We start from the raw sequence: 24,259 nt of genomic DNA, 5'->3' as shown, positions 1-24,259 counted from the left end.
GAGGAAAGTGGGGGATGGTGGGGAGGCAGTGGAGAGAAAGGAGGCAAAACCTGTGGTCATTTCACAATTCTAGACTGTTTCCAAGAGGACCATGTGTGTTCTCTATAGCAGGCATATGGAAGTTCCCAAGCCAGGGGTTGAGCCACAGCCACTGCAGAAGCAACGCCAAGTAGTTATGTTGTGAGCCACACAGGAAGTCCTCAAACTCTTACTGCTTGATTTGCAGTTTTTCTTTCTATGCCCATGACAGACATGATTAATCAAGCACCATTCATTCTGAACCCAGATGCAACTTCAGAGCAATTTTCTCCACACAGGACTCCAGGCTTTCACTACCCATTGATTAGAGTTGGCTACCTCTTCTCTATAATGCTTCTCCTTCCTCTGATATCCTATAGGACACACTTGACCTTCATTCATTTGCAAATATTGCTTAAATTTCTACTATATGCTAAGTACTGTGCCAGGTGCCAAGGACACAGCACTGAAAAGTCATATTTCTTTTCAATCTATATAAATAATTAATTTATTGTTGTGATAATAAGGGCTAGCATTTAGAGAATGCCAGTCAAGTTCTAAGTGATATAAATGACCTACTTCATTTAATCCTCTCAATGACATACATGCTAGGTTCTCTTATAATCATGTCCAGAGAGGCAAAGTGTTTTGCCCAAGGTTATGCAGCTAGTAAGTATCAAAGGCAGAACCAGAACCAGTCTGGCTTCAGAACCTAAGCATTTAATCCCCTCACAACTCCACCCCCCACCATGCCTATTCGAAGTGGACAGTGATGAAAGCATGTAGAACAGTGAGCTAGCCTTGGCTTGGGCAATGGGTTGGATGTCAAGGTGACTTTGAACCTGGAACCAAAAGAAGAGAAAGAGGTAGCATGGTAGACATTGGGTGCAAAGCTCTCTGAGAGTTGGAACAGCAAAGACAAAGACTCTCAGGCAGAAAAGAGCATTAAAACGTTTAAAAAAGAAGAGTTCCCTTGTGGCCCAGAAGGTTAAGGATCCTGTGTTGTCACTGCTGTGGCTTGGGTCACTGCTGTGGCTGGGGTTTGATCCCTGTCCTGGGAACTTCCACATGCCTTGGCTGGGGTCAAAAATTTAAAAAAGGTAAAATAGACTACGTGACTTTTTATAACTCTAGGTAATTCATTTGTATATAGAGAAAATATTACCCTTATACTTATCTTGCAACCAGAATTTTAGAAAGAACAAGAGACAAAAGAAAACAGAAAGAAGAAATGAAATTTGGCCAGATTGTTCGTTTCTACAGCCCTGGGCACCTCAAGCCACTGGCTTCATACCCTATGACTTCTATCTCCTCCCATTCCCTTCATTCCCATCCAAAATCAAGAACCACACACCTCTGTGACATCGACTCTGTTGCTAAGCAACAACTTCAGGCCTTACTCTCCCCATGAGCCCTGAGAGAAGCCTTGGACCAAGGTGCTACAAGAAGGAAGCTTCACTAGAGAAGGATATCGGGGAAGTAGGTGGAGGAGATGCTGCGACTTGTGGTGGAGTCAGCCAAGATTAGCCCTCCCCTGAGCCCCCCACCCAGACCCAGCATGTTTGTGTACTTCCGAGGTAAGAGCCAGGAACCCCAAGAGGCAACATTGATCAGTGAAAAACTAGATTGATTGATCAGTGCCCTACTATGTAACTAGATTGATTGATCAGTGCCCTGCTATGTAAAATATGCTGAGTGACAGAAAGGCGAGGTAGACACTGTCCCATTCTTTCAAAACTTATCCTCCTTATTGCTCTTATTTCTCTTACGATGACTCCTCTGCCTCCCATTTTTTCCAGCAAATGGCCACAGGAAAAAAAAGAAGATGAATATTCCTCAAGTTTCTTCTACGAACTAGGGCTGTGCCACCAACTGAGATTTAAAAAAAAAGAAGTATCTGCTTCCTAGGATTTGCTGTGAGGACTTACAAAGATAATATATGTACAGGTCTTTGTAGAATTTCTAATAATATCTGCTCGATTGTCTCAACTATTTTTATAATCAACAAAGCCTTTTCATAAATGTAATGATCTTTGCTCCTCACAACAATTCCACGAAGCAAATGAGGCAGGTTTTATTGTCTCCATTTTATAGATAAGGAAAAAAGTCCAAGAAATGTGGCAGGGGTGGCTTAAAGGATTTATGAAGGAAAATGAAAAAGATGGAGTATATCTATGAGACAAAGAGCTGGAAGCAAACGGAAAAAAGGGAAAGAAAGATGAACAGTCTGTTGGTGGAGAGTAGGGGTGGTGGATACAGGCAAACAGGTTTTCTAGGAAGTGGGCAGAGTGAGAAAATTGGGACCAAGAGAAAAGCAAGACACAGTGGTTTCCAAAAGAAATGAGTAAAAAACAAAATTCCTTAATCTTTTTCCTTGGCCTGTGAAAATCTGCCTGCTGAACATGACACCTCTCAGAGACTGACCACTCAGGAATCCAGGCTCACAGGGTGAATTAGTTTGCAGGTTGACAGAGATGTAGTGCAGGTTCTGTGTGTCTTTGTCCTAACTAAGTGAGCAGGGGAAGAGCCTGAGTCAAAGCCATCTTCCCTATCACCTCCCCATCTTTGTAAGAAATCTTTGTAAGAAATCTCTTTTACTGGAGTTTCTGTTGTGGCGCAGCAGAAAAGAATCTGACTTGGAACCATGAGGTTGCAGGTTCAATCCCTGGCCTTGCTTAGTGGGTTAAGGACCTGGCGTTGCTGTGCGCTGTGGTGTAGTTCAGACACGGCTCAGATCCTGCTTTGCCATGGCTGTGGTGTAGACTGGCAGCTGCAGCTCTGATTCGACCCCTAGCCTGGGAACCTCCATATGCCGTACTTTTTAAGTACGGCCTTAAAAAGCAAAATCAGTCAATCAATCAAAAAAAAGAAATCTCTCTTACAAAGATGCCTACAATAGTATGAAGTTTTGCTTTTTTTTTTTTTTTTTTTTGCCACAGCATGCAGTGGCTTAACGTGGGATCTCAGCTCCCAGACCAGGGATTGAACCTGGACCACAGAAGTGAAAGTGCCAAGTCCTAACCACCAGACTACCAGGGAATCGCCCCCCCCCCTTTTTTTCTCTTTTCTACTGAATTCATGGCATATGGAAGTTCCCAAGCTAGAGGCTGAATAGGAGCTGCAGCTGCCCAGTCTATGCCATGGCCACGGCAACATGGGATCCAAGTTGTGTTTGCAACCTACGCCCAACGCAGCTTGCAGCAACCCTGATCCTTAACCCACTGAGTGAGGCCAGGGATCGAACACATATCTTCATGGATGCTAGCTGGGTTCCTCCTGAGCCACAGTGGGAACTCCTAATTGTATTTTTTTTTGTCTTTTGTCTTTTGTCTTTTTTTGTTGTTGTTGTTGTTGTTGTTGCTATTTCTTGGGCCGCTCCCGCGGCATATGGAGGTTCCCAGGCTAGGGGTCGAATCGGAGCTGTAGCTGCCAGCCTATGCCAGAGCCACAGCAATGCGGGATCCGAGCCGCGTCTGCAACCTACACCACAGCTCATGGCAACGCCGGATCGTTAACCCACTGAGCAAGGGCAGGGACCGAACCCGCAACCTCATGGTTCCTAGTCGGATTCGTTAACCACTGCGCCACGACGGGAACTCCCTAATTGTATTTTTAAGGAAAGCTTTTATATTTTATTGTCAATTACTAAAGTAATATAACATTACAAAACGTTTGGAACAAAGAGAATAAAAATACTACCCTCCAAAAAAATCCAACAAAGATGCCTACAACACGGAATCCTGGGTTTGCCCACAGATTTACCTACAAATTCTTATAACTGAATGTTTGATATCTTTTATTCCTTTTTCACCTGTCCTTCCTAGCCTCTCTGCCCCATAGACCTTCCACTCCACTCCCCCGTCTCCTGCTATCTAACAGCCACATGTGAGTTTTTCTCTCACTTTCATTATCTCTCTCACACACTCTTTCCTTGGGAAAAATCTCAGATGTCGCAGTTTAGAAGTTCTTTGCAGGGCTATAGACTGTTCTTTGTTAAAGATATCTTGGGGAGTTCCTGTCATGGCTCACTGGTTAACGAATGTGATTAGGAAACATGAGGTTTCGGTTCGATCCCTGGCCTCGCTCAGTGGGTTAAGGATCTGGTGTTGTCATGAGCGTGGTGTAGGTCGCAGATGTGGCTTGGATCCCGCGTAGCTGTGGCTCTGGTGTAGGCGGGTGGCTATAGCTCTGATTAGACCTTAGGCGTAGGTGCAGCCCTAGATAAAAAAGACAAAAAAAAAAGATATTTTGGAAGAAGACAGATTTTAGTGGATGATGAGTTTTCAACCCATTATAGATTTTTTTTTTTTTTTTGGCCGCACCTGGGCACAGAGCACCCCAAGCTGCTGCCGCAGTGACAACATTAGATCCTTAACCTCGGCACCACAAGAGAACTCCATAGCTGTTTGGGGATCTTTTGGGGTGTCCTAGCTTTGCTCTGGTAACAATGGAACACTTCAATCCCAGGGCATTAACAAAAGTTTACCTCTTGCTCACACCAATTCCTGCTTTGAAGGCACTGTCTGCTCCAAATAGTAGTTTAGGGACCAGCTGCTTGCTGCTTGTGGCTGCAAAGTCACCAGGCACCACCCTACCAGCAGACGGTGAGGGTGGGTGTGGGGAGTGGGGAGGGAATGGAGTCTCTCCTGGGAAGTTTTGGGAGTTGGTCCAGGGAATGGTGAATCCGCTCCCCTACTCCATTGGCCAGAACAAGTCACATGGCCCCACCAGGCTACAAGACAGCTAGGAACTACATACCCAGGAAGAAAATGAAATAAACGCATAACATTATCTATCACATGGGGTAAAGTGACTCATAAAAAGTGAGAAATTTGGAAACCCCCAGAGTAAGAAAGAATCAGTGCTGTTTCACATCCGCCAGTGTAGACTTGATGTTCCCGTAGAGAGCCCTACCTCTCTGTACTCACATGAATCTAGACTTTGAAATATTTCCTGGAGTTCCCGTCGTGGCGCAGTGGTTAACGAATCCGACTAGGAACCATGAGGTTGCGGGTTCGGTCCCTGCCCTTGCTCAGTGGGTTAACGATCCGGCGTTGCCATGAGCTGTGGTGTAGGTTGCAGACGCGGCTCGGATCCCGCATTGCTGTGGCTCTGGCATAGGCTGGCAGCTACAGCTCCGATTCGACCCCTAGCCTGGGAACCTCCATATGCCGCGGGAGCGGCCCAAGAAATAGCAACAACAACAACAACAAAAAGACAAAAGACAAAAAAAAAAGAAAAGAAATATTTCCTACCACCAATGCCAGCTGCTCGGTGTCTTTGCAGATGTCAAGAGGACCACTCGAGAGGTGGAAGGCAATTACCCCGTGTGGAACGAGGTAAAACGCATCAGGGCAAGCCCAGAAGAGGCAATGACAAGCCCAACACTGAGGTTGGATCCAGACCGAGCTCAGAAGTCTAGGGAAGGGACAGGGAGCCTCACCAGCTTTCCCAAGGGTGGGGCACCTTGGTCTGTGAGTGGACTCTGAGTTGACAAGGCTGTGCAGGCTTCTGGCCTACAGCAGCCACCACATCTGCCCATAGCTCTTGTCCCTTCTCTCCCACTTTGGGGAAGGACTCTTCTTGTCTGACCCAGCCATCCTGATGTCCCCAGAAACCTGAAGCAGAGACAGGGCTCCCTGTGCCGGATCCCCACTCATCTCCCATCCATCACATCCACCCAGGCAGTCCCCTAGCCCCTTAACTACCAACAAGCTCGTGACACTTCAGTGAAGCTGTGGGAACCCAGGTAGGATGCCCAGCACCTTGGTAAAAGGAGCACATGCCATCCTCTTAGGAAATTAGACTTGAAGGAGGCTCCTCAGTTGGAGAGAAACATGTCTCTCTTCTCATTTCTCAGAAGGATGGGAAGGGGAGGGAGGGTAGAGGGAGGATGATGACCTCTCTGTGCCTCCCACAGACCCTCATCTGGCACCTCAGGAACCGCCCCCTGCAAAATGACTCTTTCCTGCAAGTCACTCTTCATGACATGGGCTCAAAAAAGAAGGAAAGGTGAGGCAGAGAAAGAGGCAAGAGGAGCCTTATTCTCTGACCAAAACTACAGCAGATGCTGCATCTCCTGTCTCTACGCCATAACTCACTCTGATGCAAAGACCAGAACCACTCCAGACAGCTAAATAATGCAAAAAAAAAGAAAAAAAAAGTGGAGGATTTGTGGAAGAGCATCAAGGCTAGGAGTATAGGTCAATAGATCAACTGGAACTAGGAAAGTGAGAACCCAGGAGTAGTTCTGTCTCTTCTGAAGGCATAGGATGTCAAATCTCTGTCTCTCTCTACCCAACCCTGGCTTCTCATCACAGCCCGGTTCTAATGCCCCATGGAGACTGAAGCTAAGGCATCCCAGGTCAAAAAATCCTAGGACAGAGAACCTGATTGGCCCAGCTTTGGTCAAGTGCCCACCTCTGGTCCAATCAGCTGTTACTTAGCACAGTTCCCATTCCAGAGGATTATGGGAGCAGAGGTTCTGGGAGGGGCTGGGCAGGGCACAGCCAAGGACTGGGGTGCCCACCACAAGGGAAACCCCAAAGCAAATTCCCCAGGGTTGAGAGCCTGAGCCCTCTGGTGGATGTTCTCCATCACTGCATCCATCCTTCCTTCAGCCTCTATGGACAGCACATCCTGGAGGAGACACCTCTAGATAAAGTCGTGCCTGGGCTAAAGAATGACACCCTTTCCCCTGGCTCAGGATCTCACACCTGTGCCTTGTCTCCCCAGGTTCATTGGCCTGGCCACAGTACTTCTCAAGCCCTTGGTGAAGAAACCAAGTGAGGTTCTTTTCGTGAAGGACCTGACCCTGCTCAACCACTCTATGAAACCCACAGACGTGAGTTGGGCCCCAGGAAGGGTGGATGACGAAGCACAGGCAGCTGATGAAGCTAAGCCACTCTGCTCCAGCAGGGGCCCAGTGTCCCCCAACCCAGAGAGCACTATCTGCCCCTGGGGGCTCCATCAAACTACCACCATCTCCCCAACTCAACCATCCCGCCATCCATCCACCCGCCCATGCCTCCACTCTTCATGCACTCATTTGGCTTGAGTGTCTAGTTGATTCACCGGTATCAGTAACTGTGCTAGGCCTGGGATACAAAACTGAATGAAGCCCACATCTGTTGGCTGTGAGGTGCCACTCACAGCGACAAGTGCTCCAGCACACATGTCCCAGGGCAGGTGAAGCTATTTTACTGACGTCTAGAGGGAGTGAATGATTCCACCTAGAGGTGATTAAGACATGCAGAAATGCTTGAAGACCAACCAGACAAGAATAAGCAAATGTGGTTTGTTTTGAGCTTGCTATTTAGCCAGAGAGTCAGCCACCATCACTTGGTTTTGAGAGAGACTCAAAGGCAGGTAGAGGAGGGGGAAAGCTTTATGGCAGGAAAAAAGGGAAGGCTTTCAGGGGTGCCCCAATTGGAGACTGTTGGTGCGGGGAAGCTATAAGGGGAGCAACTAACAGCAGGGCATCCTAGATGCTTGACTTCTTCCCATTGATCCTAAGCTAGAAGGGGGGACAAAAATTAGGGGAGCTATTAGTTACTCGTCAAATCCTGGCTGTTTGAGGCCAATTTTTGCTAAAGATCTGACTTCCTGGAAGTCTAGCTCACAGCAGGCTGACTTCCTGGGCTGGTTACTATAGATAACAGGTTGGTTCCCTGGGCTGATTACTGCAGACTGTGGATCAAGTTTCCATTTTTATACGTCGTTTTTCAGACAGGGCATGGGTTGCCCAGTGGAAAGGAAAAGAAGACAGTCCCAGGGAGGGGTATGAGGTGTACCTGTGAAGGCTGGAGGGAGAAAGAGGCAGCCCGCCCTGCTGGTACCCAGGGGTGGGGAAGAAGGGGCATGGAGGTGGGAGAGAGCTGAGACTAGGTAAGTGGCCAGGGGCCAGAGGTGAAGGGCCTAGGCTGATGAGTTGTGACTTTACTCTGATAGTTTAAGGCAATTAAAGAATGTTTGGTGGTCAATTCTGACAATGGTCTGGCGGATGGACAGGCAGTGAGAGCCTTGGAGGCAGGAGGTCACCTAAGAGGTGTTTGCTGAAGTCCCCACATGAGGTCATGAGATGTTGGGCTAGGACTTTAGCATCAGTGATTCTAGACTGCTCCCAAGTGACCTCTCTCTCTCTCTTCCCCACCCTGCTGCATCCTTTTCTGTCACCACCACTGCCATGTGCCTCCTCTGTCCTTCAAACTCAATCTATTGGGAGTTTCCATAGTGGCTCAGCAGGTTAAGGACCAGACTAGTATCCATGAGGATGCAGGTTCAATCCCTGGCCTCCCTCTGTGGGTTAATGATCTGGCGTTGCTGCAAGCTGCAACACAGGTCACAGATGTGGCTTGGATCCAATGTTGTTGTGACTGTGGTGTAGGCCAGCAGCTACATCTCCAATTCAGCCCCTAGCCTGGGAACTTCCATATGCCACGGGTGCTGCCCTAAAAAGCAAAAAAACAAAACAAAAAAACCACCTTGCTCTCTCCCCCAGTTGAAAACTGCCCCTCCATCCCAGACTGCACAGGCTCCTGTTCTGTGGCCCTGAGCCCAGCATCACTCCACCCAGGACTGGGCATGGTCCCAGCTGGGCCAGACTAGGCCAGGCTCCAGTGCTGTGACTTGACCAAGGATTGCGGGAACTTACAGCCCCCCTCCCTTTGCCTTGCAGTGCACTGTCACCCTACAGGTGGCCCACATGACCTACAAGGATATAGAGAAGATAGGTATGTGCTTCCATGGGGCTTAGCTCTGCCCTTCCCCAAGCTTAGCTAGATGGGCTCTTAAAGACCTTTGACACTCATCCCTTGAGGCCTGCAGAAGGACGTGACCAGGTTAGGTCTATAGGCCAGATCTCAGACACCTGGCTGAGGTCACATATCCTCCCAGTATGTCCACTTGTCGTCTCTAAACATAAGGTCCAGCCCCCAATGGGCTGCAGAGGGAGGCAAAGATGACCATCTCTGAGCCCACATATGTAAATTATGAGGCCCAGGGTTACTGAAGTTGGGGGGGAACACATGGAAGTGTGCTAGGAAACATATTCCCCGATCAGGGCTCTTTTGCCGTGATTTTATTTACGTATTTATTGATATGGCCACACCTACAGCATATGGAAGTTTCCAGGCTAGGGGTCAAATCAGAGCTGCAGCTGCCAGTCTACATCACAGCCACAACAACACTGGATCCAAGCCACATCTGCAAACTACACTGCAGCTCACAGCAACACCGGATCCTTAACCCACTGAGCAAGGCCAGGAATCAAACCCACATCCTCATGGTTACTTGTTGGGTTCTTAACTGGCTGGGCCACAACAGGAACTCCTTGGCCATGATTTTAGTTGGGAGCTGGTCACTGGGAATAGAAGGATGAAATGTTTCCAAGTATCCTGAGCCCCAGGCTCTGAAGGCCCTCCCTGGACTGTGTTTCCACAGGCGATGAAGGCCTCCTGGCCATAACTGCTCAAGAGGTGGCCAGGCAGAAATGGATGTTCCCCAGTCCCACCGTGAACAAGACTCTGTCCCCAAAGCCTCAGCACTTTCAGGTGAGGCCATCCAGGATGCAAATCCATGTGATTTCCCAACCTCCTCACCATGCACAGGCCATCCCTGCCTCTCCATAAGGTCATGGTGGAAGGTCGGAGCCTCAGACTGGGCCACAAGTCCTCGGATAACCACATCCCCTGCTCCTCCAGGGGCCATTCTGGGGAACTTCTGCATGTGGCTGATGCTGATGCGAGGCAGCAGAGAGGCAATAGGAGGTGCTGTGGGCTGTGCACTCCAGGATCTGGCGAACTGGGAGGCAGAGCAGAGGCCTGGACCTTACCCTTCAGAGTCCTTAGGAGGGTGGGCAACACAAGGCCAGCCATGGGCAAGGTGACCTTAGCTGCACAGGAGAGGCTGAGGAGCATTGGAGGGGATCTGGGGGAAGGTCCCCAGGTTCCACTGCGAATTTTGGAACCCCCATACCATGGCTTACTATCTGCCCTCTGATCTCAAGCCTGTGTCCAAACATTTCTGCCAGGGTTGTCCCTGTCCCCAGCCTGTGGCTTGCCAGGGAGACTGGGAGTCATCCTTGGCTGCCTCTCTTCTTCAACCACCCCCCGCACCCAGTCCAAGGACAAGTCCTAGCCCCTAACATCACCTGACCGCACTCACTTTTCCATTGCCTCTTCCATCCCTGTCCCATCATCATTGCTTCCTTGGACCACCTCCATAGGCTCCTTCCAAACTCCAGGATCAAACCCAAGCCACAGCAGTGACTATGACAAGTCCTTAACCACTCGGCCACCAGGAAACTCCAAGGTGGCCTTTCATGGTTGCCATTCTTGGAGCTTCCCTGGTGGCTCAGTGTGTTAAGGATCCTGCATTGTCACTGCTGTGGCCCAGTTTCCACCCCTGGCCGAGGAATTTCTGAATATTGCCTGTGAGGCTCCCCCCAAAAAAGGATGTCATTCTTATCATATACCTAAAAATGTTCTCTTCGGTTTTTTTTTTTAATTTTTAGGGCCACACCTGTGGCATATGGAGGTTCCCAGGCTAGGGGTCTAATCAGAGCTTCAGCCACTGGCCTACACCACAGCCACAGCAACATCAGATCTGAGCCACATCTGTGACCTGTACCACAGCTCATGACAACATGGGTCCTTAACCCACTGAGCAAGTCCAGGGATTGACCCTGCATATTCATGGGTACTAGTTGGGTTTGTCACCGCTGAGCCACAATGGAAACTCCTAAAAATGTTCTTAAAAATGAGGACACTCAGTGTTCTCAGGACAAAACCCAAACTCCTTCTAATGGCTTCCCAGGCCCTTGATAACCCAAGCCTTGCCTCCAAGCTACTCTGTCCACTGCCCCTGTTCTCTGCCAAACCTGCTTTAACATCCTAGACAACTTACTGTCCCCATTCTCAAGACCTCCTCCCACTAGGACTTCGCACATGCTGTCGCCTCCTGTGGAGTCCCTTCCCTTTCCCATGGGCCCAGTCCCTCTTCACAAGGTCAATTTGCCACAGGACACAAGGTCAATGTGCCCATGTCACAGCCTTTCCTCTGTGCTCGTGCTTAGGGCAAAGTCTGACACGGGGGCTGATTGCCTGCTTTGGCCACTCTTGTCTCTGATCGTGGGTTATCTGCATGGGTATCAGTCCCTGAAGAGACTCAGATTTGACGGAGATGCAGGGGGCCTCCTGGAGAATGGTCAGACCCACGGCCTAGGCTGTGAGAGATGCATATTGTTTACTAATTCTAGCCATGACAAGCTCCCGTAACTGTGCCCCCTGGCCACTGCCATCTCCCATTCCTTCCCCAGACCCTAGCCAGCCTGGGTCTTACAGGGCTCTTCCCCCTGCCCCACCTTATATATAATTCTAGGCTCAGGTGTCATAGTCCCTTTGCTGAGTCTCAGGAAAGTATATAAAAGTAGAAGAGGAGTTCCTACTGTAGCTCAGGGGTTAAGGAATCAATGTTGTCTCCATAACGAAGCAGGTTCAATTCCTGGCCTTGCTCAGTCAGGGTTAAGCATCTGGTGCTGCCGCAAGCTTCGGTGTAGGTCACAGATGCAGCTCAGATTCCGCATTGCCGTGGCTGTGGTATAGAGTGGCATCTGCAGCTCCAATTCAACCCTTGACATGGGAACTTCCACATGCCACAGGTGCAGCTCTTAAAAAAAAAAAAATGCAGAAGAAAACCACAAATCAGAGATCAAATCACAGATAATTCAACTGCATAATTTTTTTTTTACTTTTTTTTTTTTGCTTTTTAGAGCTGTACCCAAGGCATACAGATGTTTCCAGGCTAGGGGTCGAATCAGAGCTACAGCTACCAGCCTACACCACAGCCACAGCAATGCAGGATCCAAACCGCTTCTGTGACCTACACCACAGTTTACAGCAACTCCAGATCCTTAACCCACTGAGCGAAGCCAGGGATTGAACCCACAACCTCAGTTACCAGTTGGGTTCGTTAACTACTGAGCCACGACAGGAACTCCATCTGCATAGAACTTTAAAATGTTCGATTCCTTAAAAATGTCATAGGCAAATGTAAAAAAGAACATACAGAGAAAGGTTTGACTTTATTCTGTAACAAATCCATACCACACAAGAAACCCTAAGTTCACATAAGATGAAAAGGGCAAAATGGGAGTTCCCATTGTGGCCCATCGGGTTAAGAACCCACCATGGTGTCCACGAGGATTCCAGTTTGACCCCCAGCATTGCTCAGTGGGTTAAGAATCCAGGATTGTCTTGGAGTTCCCGTCGTGGCGCAGTGGTTAATGAATCCGACTAAGAACCATGAGGTTGCAGGTTCGATCCCTGGCCTTGCTCAATGGGTTAAGGATCCAGCGTTGCCGTGAGCTGTGGTGTAGGTTGCAGATGCAGCTCAGATCCCGCATTGCTGTGGCTCTGGCGTAGGCCGGTGGCTACGGCTCCAATTAGACCCCTACCTTGGGAACCTCCATATGCCGTGGGAGTGGTCCAAGAAATGGCAAAAAGGCAAAAAAAAAAAAAAAGAATCCAGGATTGCCTCAAGTTGTAGTGTAGGCCTCAGATGAAGCTCAGCTCTGGCATTGCTGTGGCTGTGGTGCAGGATGGCAGCTGCAGCTCTGATTGGACTCCTAGCCTGGGAACTTCATATGCTGCAGGTGTGCCGTTAAAAAAAAAAAACAAAAACAAACCAAAAAACAAGAAAAGAAAAAAAGGAGGGGCAATGCAAAGGTGACAGTTCTCTAAAGAAGAAACACAAAGAGCCAGGGCCTTCCCAGGGCCCATAGGGTGGGGGAGGCCGCTCTCCATCCACAGATGTTTCTTATTAGAACATACTGTTCTTTCACCCAGAAAAGTACCCGATGGAGGAGGGGAGCCCAGGCCCCCAACGTTAGGCTCCTCTGTCTTCTCTGCAGGTCCGAGTGAAGGTGTTCGAAGCCCGGCAGCTCCTGGGCAACGACATCAAGGCAGTGGTGAAGGTGCTCATCGGAGGCTATCAGCACCACACTCGGATCAAGATGGGGAACAACCCTTTCTTCAATGAGGTGGGTGGCACATGCCCTTCACCACCCAACAGGGCACTTGAGCCAAGTGGGCCATTCGAGGGCTGGGCATTTCCTGCTGGCAGCTGGCAGGCTTGCTCCCTGACTCAGCTGTTTTCATTTTTTGCTCCACAAACGCTTACTGGGCACAGAGGGCTTGGCACCAGGAATACAGAGCAATTCTCAGTCCTCTGCATTTGCACAGCCAGTGGTCTGTGCGGGGTGGGAGTGGGGGGGTGTCGTCGGTCTGGGGGTGTCTCCCCCTCCCCCACCCCACCCAAAGAGCGTGTGAAAATATAAACCAAGACGATGAGGCAAGCCTGAGGTGAACAGGGATCTGGGAGGGCCATTCCCGCAGCCTCAAAACGCAAGCCAGGCGCACACCTTATCACTGCTGGAGCCCCGCGTTGTAGCATTGTGTCTGACAGAGGAGGAACTCAGTCAATACTTGTTGAATTAATTGGCGACTAGACCAACAAAGAAAAGATGAAAGCAGGTGGGGGCAGGAGCAGTGGGTGGAGAGGACTCAAAGAAGGTTCCCGAAACTTGGAGGCTTCCCTCTATCAGGGAAAGAGAGACAGGTGGGGAAAGATACTTCAGAAGGGAACAGATCTCAGAGGCCTGGAAGGGGAAGCAGCAGGACCGGTTGGCTAGAACGATCGGGGAGGGGCCTGGCTGGAGGGGAGCCGGCAAAATGCGCTCCCCGCCCCCACCATGGAACTTGGGCGCCATGGCGGGACTCAAGCAGGAGAGTGATAGGGCCAGTTTGTGACTGGGGAAGGAGGTTCTGGCGACAGCCGGAAGTGGGGGTGCCGTGGACTGACAGTGTGATCTAGAAGGAGGCAGAGGCTAAAATCTCCACAGTAGGACAGCTAGCTGGGCCTTATGCCGCTCCTCCAAGTCCTCCAGGGATCCCCTCCCCCGCCTTTTGTGGACAGAAAACCCTCAGGACCTGGCAGCCTCTGCTCCTGTAGGAGACACGTGGGGGTGAGAGTGAGATGAAGGTCATTGAAATGGGCTAACAACTGAGCAGAAGTCTGTCATTCTGAGGCTTCAGGCTGGCTGAGTCCCTGGGGGAACTGGTGGAAGAAAGGCCTTGTACCCTCACCCCCAGTATGTCTGTTTCAGATCTTCTTCCAGAATTTTTATGAGGTTCCAGCAAAATTCTTCGATGAGACCATCTTAATCCAGGTGAGGAGCCAGACGAGATGGATCCATTTTCTTTTCCCACCTCAATTCTGGAAAGTGCTTCAGCACCCCCAGACCCACCCTTAGAGCCAAAGTTACTTCTCATGATCTTTTGACCCCAAGGTGGCATTTCTGCCACCTTCTTCACTCCAGCAGCCCAGATGCCACATTCATTCATTCATTCATTCATTCTTTCATCCAACAAATGTTTTGGAATGCCAAGTGATAAGTCCTGAGCTCAGCTGCAAGGTGAACAAAGCAGCCCTTTCTCATGTGCCAAGATTCTCATGCCACCAACAGACCCTTCACATGCGACATTTCATTCTCAGACCCAAGGGAGCCCAGGAACAATGGTAACGTGTTTATCAAGTGCCTCTATGCACCTAGCACAAGGCCAAAGAGAGCAAGGCCTTTCCCTTCCCCTTGAAGAGTTGACATGTTCTTGGGAAATGGCCAGGACAGTGTGCAGTCAGTGGCGAGAGTAAAGTGCGACATTGTGCTTTGTGGAGACCAAGTGAATTGTCCTCTCTGATCAATTTTTGCATCTGTAAAATGGAGCTAAAAACCTGAACCTCACAGGGCTCTTCTGAGAATTAAATGATAAAGCCTACGTGGAAGTGACACCCCTTAGGAAGCTCTGAGTAAACCCTAGAGAATCCGAATGTGCCTTACAAATCCTCCCATGGGGTTGGTGTTTGGGATTGTTGATAACTGAGACCTTTCTGGGAACTTCCCTGCAGGTGATAAATTCCACAATGTTGAGAGTCAATGCAGAGATCGGGAGATTCCAGGTGAGCACTGGTTGGAGGAGGAGGTTTGGTGAAACCCTTACAGAGACCCATTCTGGGCTCCATGACCGAGTCTAGAGGAAAGGACTTGGATTTTCATGCAGAAGTATCCAGATTTGGATCCACCCACCAACTGGATGGTTTAGACAAATGATTCAGAGCCTCTCTTTCCTCATCTGTAAAATGGGGATAATAATATACTCAACCCAGAGTCATGGTGAGGATTGAAGTATGCAACATTTGGAGTTTCTATCATGGTTCAGTGGTTAACGAACCCGACTAGCATCCATGAGGATGAGGGTTCAATCCCTGGCCTTGCTCATTGGGTTCAGGATCCAGCGTTGTCATGAGCTGTGGGGTAGGTCGCAGATGCAGCTCGTATCCCACATTGCTGTGGCCGTGGCTATGCCTGTGGCCGGCAGCTGTAGCTCCAATTCTACCCCTAGCCTGGGAACCAACATATGCCACAAGTGCGGCCCTAAAAGGACAAAAAGACAAGCTGCACCTGCAGTCTATGTGACAAGGCTGTATCCTTTAAACCACTTGCCAGACTGGGGATTGAATCTGAACAGCTACAGTTTGATTCTTAACCAAGAATCAGTGGGAACTCCAAAAGATACTTTTTAAAGATAAGTATGTCCCAAATAGGTCCCCAGCAATATTTCATGGCTCCTCATGAAATATTGCTGGGGACCTATGTATACTAAAAAAAAGTACTCACTGTTTATCTGCAATTCTGATTTAAGATGGCATCTGTATTTTTATTTGCTAAATCTGGCAACCCAAGGAAAAGGGCTTGACCCTTGGGAAAGACACATTTAGGACAAATCAAACTAAGGTTTCTTTCTCACTGCTAATAATAAGCAGATGAACAGTCATGACCTCCCCCTTCCCCACCCAGCCCTCAAAGCAGCAGCACAGGCTTAGAAATGAAGAAATTCTAGAAAAGTTAGATGGCAGGAGGTCAAAAATGTCCTTTTGAAAAAGGCCACTGTGCACTTTCCAGACAATGACCAATGATTATTGTTGAGTAAACTATAGAGGTCAGAGAAAAACCTGAGCTTTTTTAATAAAAAAAATATATATATACATATATATATAGGAAGTTCCAGTTGTGGTGCAATGGAAACAAATCCAACTAGGAACCATGAGGCTGCAGGTTCCATCCCTGGCCTCGCTCAGTGGATTAAGGATCTGGTGTTGCCATGAGCTGAGGTGTAGGTCACAGACACGACTCGGATCCTGCATTGCTGTGGCTGTGGCATAGGCCGGTGGCTGTAGTTCGGATTGGACCCCTAGCCTGGGAAACTCCATACCGCAGGTGCAGCCCTAAAAAGCCAAAAAAAAAAAAAAAGGGTGTGTGTGTGTGTGTATACACACACGTAACTTTTTTGGAAAATCTCAAATCTACACAAAAGCGGAGAGCATGATATTATGAATCCAGGTATCCTCACTCATCTTCACCAATGCATATTGTCAATTATGTAATCATGTTTTATCTACACTGGGCCCACTTTGTCTCCCCCACAGAATCATTTTGAATCAAATCTCAGACATCACGTCATTTTATTTTTTGCTTTATTATTATTATTGTTTTTAGGGCCGTACCTGCAGCATATGGAGTTTCCCAGGCTAGGGGTCGAATCAGAGCTGCAGCTGCCAACCTATGCCACAGCCACATGGGATCCTTACCCCACTGAGCCATGCCAGGTATTGAACCCACATCCTCATGGATACTAGTCGGATTTGTTACCACTGAGCCACAAAGGGAACTTCTCCTTTCATTTTCTTAACAGCATTTTTCAAAGAGCTGGGAGTTCCCATTGTGGTTCAGGGGAAACGAATCCGACTAGTATCCATGAAGATGCAAGTTCGATCCCTGGTCTTGCTCAGTGGGTTAAGGATCGGGCGTTGCCATGAGCTGTGGTGTAGGTCACAGATGCGGCTCAAATCCTGCATTACTGTGGCAGCGGTGTAGGCTGGCAGCTGTTGCTTGGATTTGACCACTAAGCTCAGGAACTTCTATATGCTGCCCGTGGTGCCTTTAAAAAAAAAACAAAAACAAAGGAGTTAGGGCAGGACAAGTGCTCAAACAGGTGGTCATTAAGTTGGCTGGTATTAGGAATCTGAAGGCACTGACTAGTCTTTCCTCTACTCTTTTCAGACAGATATCGGGTTTATCTACCACTCTCCAGGTAGGTAACAGTTGTTGGAAATACAAGTGTCTTCTGAGAAAAACCAAGTCAGGTGTTGAAATCACTTCAAAATCCCCATATGTTCAAAAGATTTGCAGAGAGAGTATTAGGGGGTGTGAGTTACTTTCTGAACTTGATAATATTTGACTGTACTTCATGGTGTGTTATCTTGTTTGATAATAATATCTTTAAAAAAATCAAAAATCAAAAGCCTCCCTTTTGGTCAAATGCTAGTGTTTTGGTGCTGCCTGGGGTTGAATTTCTATTTCTGCCAGTGTCGGGGTGTTAAAGTTTGAGGAGACTTGGCCATAACATACGTACCAGGTTGAGGTTGGGCTTTGAGGTTAGGGAAAATGCTTGCCTATCAGATCAGGACAGTAACAACTCTCGGTTCACAGGATAGGAAAGAGGGATTCCTGTTTCCTTTTTTTTTTTTTTTTTGTCTTTTGTCTTTTTAGGGCCGCACCTGAGGCATATGGAGGTTCCCAGGCTAGGGGTCTAATAGGAGCTGTACCTTCCGGCCTACCCCAGAGCCACAGCGATGCGGGATCCGAGCCGCATCTGCAACCTACACCACAGCTCACGGCAACGCCGGATCCTTAACCCACTGAGCAAGGCCAGGGATCAAACCTGCAACCTCACGGTTCCTATTTGCATTTGTTTCCTCTGTGCCATGATGGGAACTCCAGGTCCCTGTTTCATAAAGGCAATAACTGGCAGCCTTTGCTTTATGCTCAGAGTGACTTCCATTTTCCTCTGTTCCTGGCTGGGAACTGAATACACGAGCCCCGTTTCCACACCCGTCTCCTACAGAAACAAAGACTGGTTTCAGGGAAGGAGGATGGAGATGGGGTGGGGTCTGGTCTCGCATGGGCCCTCTGCCTCTGCAGGTCACATTCTCCTAAGGAAATGGTTAGGCCTCTGCCAGCCAAATGAACCCAGCAGTGGTGTGAGAGGCTACCTGAAAGTCACCATCTGTGTCCTCGGTGTGGGAGACCAGGCCCCGGTGAGGCTACCCCTGCCTCCTGCAACACCCCAGGAACCTTCTCTACCCTGGCTGCTCCTTTGGGGTCCCCTGAGCCCCTACTCCGAGGGGCCATGGCTCTTCCCTTGCTCTTATTTGTCCACTGTGTCACAGAAGGGTTGTCCATCCCCATCCCAGCCAAATGGAAAGTTGGGGAAGCCCAGTCAGGTGGCCTTGGCCTTGTCCATCCTTTGACCTTCTCTGCTCTCTGGTCTCTCCAGGTAGATCAAAAGCTGGCCTATGAGGCTGGCGACACTGAAACTCAGGTCTTCAAGTCAACGGTGGTGCCGGTCAGCATGGCCTGCTTGCAGTTCTTCGTCTACTGCGCCGAGGATCTCCATCTCAGTCAGTCGGGGGGGGGGGGGGCGGTGGCAACCCTGGGGGTCCCTGCATGCTGGCGCCCTGGTTCTCCTCTGGCTCCCCAGTTCCATTTTGACACTAAGATTTGGGGTGGGAGGAAAGGGGGAGACTGATCCACTAAGAATGGTTTTATGAGGGCCCCTTTAAAATGGGCCATGTGGGAGTTGCTGTTGTGGCTCAGTGGTTAATGAACCTGACTGATATCCATGAGGGTGCAGGTTCGATCCCTGGCCTCGCTCAGTGGGTTGAGGATCCAGCACTGCTGTGAGCTGTGGTGTAGGCCAGCAGCTATAGCCCCAATTCAACCCCTAGCCTGGGAACCTTCATATACTGCAGGCGAAGCCCTAAAAAGACAAAAAGACAGAAGGGGGGGCACATGCCCCTGCCCTGTCTTTGTTGCCCAGATGCCAACTCATGGTGCCCTGTGCCACCCCCACCCCTGCTGTGACTGTGTGCCATGACACACAGCAGCACATGGAAACAGACCAGAGATGGGGAGGTCTGCCCAGGGGCCACCAAACCAAATCATGGGGGAGGGTTTTAAATTGTTCTGTCCCCTCCCCATTTCCTCCTCCCGAAGAAAAGATTCTGCTGTCTCAGAAATCTTTTAACTTCTTGGTCTTAGCAAAACACCACTTAGTGAGTCCTATGTTGGAGGTGGAACTAATTGGGGAAAAGGTAAGCGTGAAAAGGGTCTGAGGCTTAGAAAAATTGGCACCTAGAAAAAAGTGTGAAGAAAAAGACTGGGTTGGTGGTGAGGACTCCAGGAATTGTATCCCAGTTTTTCCATTTATGGGTAATGTGATCCCACTGGACCAGGGCCTCTGTGAAGGTGGAGGCCCTGGCTTAGTCACTGTGGACCCCAGTGCCCAGTGCCCTGCCTAGAGAAGATGTCAGCCAAAAACCAAACATGCAAAGGCGTGATGAGTGAATGAGTGAATGAAACAACTTGCCCCCAAATGCACAACAGTGAATCTGGGACTGTCCCATTGGGGCCTCAGTTTCTTGGCCTAAAAATTGAAGGTTCTGGGCAAGAGAGTTGTTGACATTCCATGAATGTCTGTGAATACACAGTTGCATTTTGCCAATGGAAATCTAACTTAAGGGAAAATGTTAAAGAGTCTAGATCTAAGGAGGCACTCCAAGGACTGGAGTTGTAGCTGATGAGAAGCTGTCAAGGGGTCTTTACCCCAAGGAAAGCAGGAGGCTCCATCCCTGGGCTGGACCAGAAGGGCTAGGGGGTGAGACCAGTGGAGGGAGGAGGGGACAAGCTGGCACTGACACTGCTTTGGGATGTTCCCAGCTGAAGACACACGTCCAGCCACAGACGGACACCCCAATTTGGAACCAGATCCTGACCTTCCGGATACAGGTACTGCTGTTCTGTCACACCCTCGCCCATCCTCCTGCGGAACGCAGGGGATACTTGGGTGTTTGTGGGGTGGGGGTGGTATGGATGGAAAGCAGAGCCTGTGAGGCACAGCGGGGGCGGGGGTGGGGGGTTGCTCTGACTGATAGGGAGCACAGGGAAGCCCAGGACATAATACAGAGAACCTTACTTGAAAGGAGTGAGCCTTATGACTGAACTTTCCAGAGACCTTAAAACATGCTCTTTTACCTACATTAAAAACAAAACAATCACTTCCAGGACTCATTATAAATTGTATTATGCATTTTTTTATCTTCTGGGCAAAGTGGCCTGAATATAATTACAGCTCTTTGTTGCTGGCTTAGAGGCACTGTGGGAGCATAGTTATGTACTGGGCTACACACACTGCGGGGCTGTTCCTACATTAAATGGCCCTGACGTGCCCTTCTTTGGGGGGTTCTGTAGTCAGATTTTCATAGCCCTTCTCAGTCACCCATCAGCTGTGTGGATGCCAGTTTTCTCCAAGCCCTGGGAGAGCCTTGGTGGCCTTCTGACTCCATGCTAGGCTTCTAAGAGCTGTGTGCAACGTAAGAGTAGACACTTTGAGAGGTCACTTGAGAGTGAAATTCGTGTGGTATCTTCTTGACTACCCATAGAGTGTGTCGCTTTCTTATATCTTACATTTATGTGGCATGAAGTTTGCTAATGAGGAGTTTCTTCTGTGCTACAGTGGGATAAGAGTCAACTGCAGCGGCTTGGGTCCCCCAAGAGGTGCAGGTTCAGTCCCCGGGCCCAGCGCTGTGAGTTAAAGGATCTGGCATTGCCGCAGCTGCAGCTTAGATTCAATCCCTGGCCCAGGAACTTCCATATGCTATGGGTGCAACCGCAAAAAGAAAAAGAAAATTTAGGGGAGTTTCCCTTGTGGCTTAGTGGTAATGAACCTGACTTAGGACCCACGAGGATGTGGGTTGGATCCCTGGCCTCACTCAGTGGGTTAAGGATCTGGCATTGCCATGAGGTTGTGTGGTGTAGGTCACAGACGTGGCTCAGATCTGGCGTTGCTGTGGCTGTGGTATAGGCCAGCAGCTATAGCTCCGATTAGACCCCTAATCTAGGAACCTCCATATGCCACGGGTGCGGCCCTAAAAAGACAAAAAAAAAAAAAAAAGAATTACCCTGATTCTTGCCCCCAGTGAAAGCAGGAATGTTTCCAGGAGGCAAAGACTTTGAAAAGAAGCACAAAGTTTATTGTTCAAAAACACAGTACAAAATGTGGGAGAGCACACACAGAAGTAGTTTGTTTTTCTAAGGCAGAAGCAAAGTAGTAATACACACCCAAAGGAAGAGTGCAGGTGTGGGCGTCCCCTGAATGAGGATCTTACCAGGTGATTTAAATCCCTTACATAGGATAGGGTCTTTTTTTTCCCTTTGGCCAATTATGTTGTTTTATTTCTCATAACTGAGCAGACCCAGCACCCTCTCTGATAGGGTCAAGATGGATTCCAGGGCAAAGAATGGTATCAGGACTTATTATGGCCCAGTGCCCCCTCCCTTTCTGACCCAGAGGGTCTTTCTGTGGCAGCTACTGTGATTTACTCTTGGGGAAAAAGATGTCCTGCTGTTTAAAGGTCAACTTATAAATGCAAAGAAGACATTCCAGACTTATGACCTCCCCCTGGGACTTGGTTAAGGAGGTTGGTGTACATGCCTCCAAACTGAAGGGCTATGTGCAGTCGTGGTGTCCCCAGCCAGGTGGGCCCATGTCTCTTGCTTCCTGGAGATTATGCAGTGAGGCAGTCATTTTTTTATTCTTTTTTTTCTTTTTTTTTTTTTTAGCTCCACACCTGCAGCATATGGAAGTTCCCACAAAATCAGCCTACACCACAGCCACAGCAATGTCAGATCTAATCCGTGTCTACAACCTACATCTCAGTTCATGGCAACACTGGATCCTTAACCCACTGTATGAGGCCAGAGATGGAACTCCCATCCTCTTGGATACTAGTCAGGGTCATTACCGCTGAGCCAGGATGGGAACTCTGAGGGGGTCATTTTAAGAGTAAGAATACAATACAATCCTGGGACACGGTCTGGAGCCTCTCCCAGAGCCTCCCAAAGGGCCGGTGCAGTGAGGACCCAGAGCCAAAAGTCTTTAACCTCCCATGGTCTGTCCCCCCAGGCTGGGGTTCAATGGCTCACTGATAACTGAGCCAGGCGGACCCAGACCTGGGAATTTCCAATGGCTCTCAGTCTCCTCGAGCGCCAGGCCATCTGGTCAGTCACCCACTGCTCCTCTCCCTTGCCCCTTGCAGATGCCCTGCCTCTCCAGCTACATCAAGCTCAGAGTCTTAGACTGGTGAGCAATTGAGTGGATGCTGGAAAACATGCCCGGGAGGGGAAAACCAGATCCAAGCCAGGGGCTCAGCCTGCAGGGGCGTGTTTCTCTCCAGCCCCAGGAACAGGTGCCAAGATGAGATTGGGACAGTCAGCCTATCCCTCAACCAAATCTCATCCACTGGAGCAGAAATAGAAGGCAAGCAAGCTCCCGCCCCCGACCTCTTGCTCCTCCCCCACTGGCCCCGCCCCCTCTCACCTGGCCCCGCCCCCTCTCACCCTCTCCTCCTCCAGGAATGTACTCCGGCTTCCTGCCCTGCTTTGGCCCCACCTTCCTTACTCTGCGTGGGGGTAAAAAGGCCCCTTTCAGGATCCAGGAAGAAGATCCTGTAAGCTTCTCATGTCAGCTCTAGGGAACAATGGAGGTAAAACCAACCATGTGGAAGGCACGGGGGTCTAGGAAATGCCTAGGGCGGAGCGGGCCCTGTTTTCTGTCCACCAGACTTTAGTAGAGGACTTGCAACCAGTACATCAATGGCTATAGAAACCCGCCACAAGAAAGGGACAGATGGCATGCTCTGGGCGTTCACTGAGGAAAGGGCATGATGAGACCTTGGGTAAGCAGGTGGAAAGGACAGAGGAGACCAGAGAAATAGCGCAAGCAAATGTGGGAAAGCACTGGGCTATTCAAGACAGGTATGGTAAACGCCAGAGAGCCAACTGGCGAAAGAAGGGCACGGGGCCGGGGTGGACCTCTGAGTGAGGAAGGGCTGCAGAAGCCAGGATCCCAATGCCATTAGGAGGCTCGCCCGCCCTCACCCCATCTTTCATCTCTTCTGCTCTTTCCTGAGCTTCATCCTTCCCTACTACAGTCCTGCCTCCCTGCTGGAAACATGGCCACGGAAGCCTCTAATAGGGAAGGCCAGGGAAGCATTTTTTTTTTAATTTTTTTGAAATATAGTTTATTTATAACGTTATGTTACTTTCTGCTGTAAGCAGAGTGATTCAGTTATATATTCTTTTTATACCCTTGTCCATTACGGTTTATCACAGGATGTAGAATATAATTCCCTGTGCTTTACAGCAGAACCTTGTCGTTTATCCATCCTCTCTATAATAGTTTACATCTGCTAATCCCACGCTCTCAATTCTTCCCACTCCCTCCCCCTCCCCCTGGGCAACCACAAGTCTATTGTCTATGCCTGTGAGTATGTTTCAGTTTTGTAAATAGGCTCATTTGTGTCATAGTTTATTTTTTATTAGAGTATAGTTGATTTACAATGTTGTGCCAATTTCTGCTGTATAGCAAAGTGACACAGCCATATATATATTTATATACACACACGCACACACACACACTCCCTTTATCTTCCATTATAGTCTATCCCAAGATACTGGGTGTAGTTCTTTGTGTCATATTTTAGATTCCACATGTAATTGATAGCACGTATTTGTCTTTCTCTGACTTATTTCACTTAGTACAATGATCTCTACATCCATACATGTTGCTGCAAATGGTATTATTTCATACTTTTTTATGGATGAGTAATATCCCATTTTGTATATATCTGCATCTCTATATATCACATCAGAGAAGCATTCTAATTGACCTTTTTTGGTCATGGGTGCTCCCCTTGGACCAATCACTGTTGCCAAGGAGTCAGGGCCTGAGCTGATTGGCCAGGATGGGATAACTCAATAGTTATCACAGTCCCTTCCAAGCAGGAAGCATTTACCGGAGATGGTACTTCAGATGGGCCCACAGGTAGAATTCATGATGAGGAAGAGTGGGCCTAAGTGTGTAGAAGAGGGCTTAGGACCCAGAGGTTTCCAGGCACGGCTATGATTGGGGTTTCTAGAATTCCTCCTGGGGAATGTGGTCAGCCCTAGGTAAGAAGTTACAGGATCACCCTGTCTTTGCTACAAAGGTTTCAGGGTAGACTCTCC

The 24,259-nt window shown here is 49.0% G+C and overlaps 1 protein-coding gene across 1 annotated transcript in view; it reads left to right on the top strand.

The window, feature by feature from the left end:
- The first annotated feature begins 1,510 nt into the window (after positions 1-1,510).
- FER1L5 (fer-1 like family member 5) overlaps positions 1,511-24,259 on the top strand; it is a 53,609-nt gene continuing 30,860 nt past the window's right edge. Inside the window, exons 1-17 of the mRNA XM_047782793.1 lie at positions 1,511-1,595; positions 5,305-5,357; positions 5,939-6,030; positions 6,754-6,862; positions 8,696-8,750; positions 9,460-9,569; positions 12,929-13,057; positions 14,183-14,245; positions 14,983-15,033; positions 17,195-17,225; positions 18,116-18,231; positions 18,471-18,594; positions 19,235-19,287; positions 19,913-19,981; positions 22,291-22,334; positions 22,429-22,511; positions 22,607-22,701. Of these exons, the coding sequence (XP_047638749.1) occupies positions 1,511-1,595; positions 5,305-5,357; positions 5,939-6,030; positions 6,754-6,862; positions 8,696-8,750; positions 9,460-9,569; positions 12,929-13,057; positions 14,183-14,245; positions 14,983-15,033; positions 17,195-17,225; positions 18,116-18,231; positions 18,471-18,594; positions 19,235-19,287; positions 19,913-19,981; positions 22,291-22,334; positions 22,429-22,511; positions 22,607-22,701 (1,362 nt within the window). The remainder of the gene's footprint in view (positions 1,596-5,304; positions 5,358-5,938; positions 6,031-6,753; positions 6,863-8,695; positions 8,751-9,459; positions 9,570-12,928; positions 13,058-14,182; positions 14,246-14,982; positions 15,034-17,194; positions 17,226-18,115; positions 18,232-18,470; positions 18,595-19,234; positions 19,288-19,912; positions 19,982-22,290; positions 22,335-22,428; positions 22,512-22,606; positions 22,702-24,259) is intronic.

The sequence above is a fragment of the Phacochoerus africanus genome, chromosome 5, assembly GCF_016906955.1.
Source record: "Phacochoerus africanus isolate WHEZ1 chromosome 5, ROS_Pafr_v1, whole genome shotgun sequence".
Taxonomy (NCBI): domain Eukaryota; kingdom Metazoa; phylum Chordata; class Mammalia; order Artiodactyla; family Suidae; genus Phacochoerus; species Phacochoerus africanus.
This window is presented reverse-complemented; position numbering and strand designations above follow the sequence as displayed.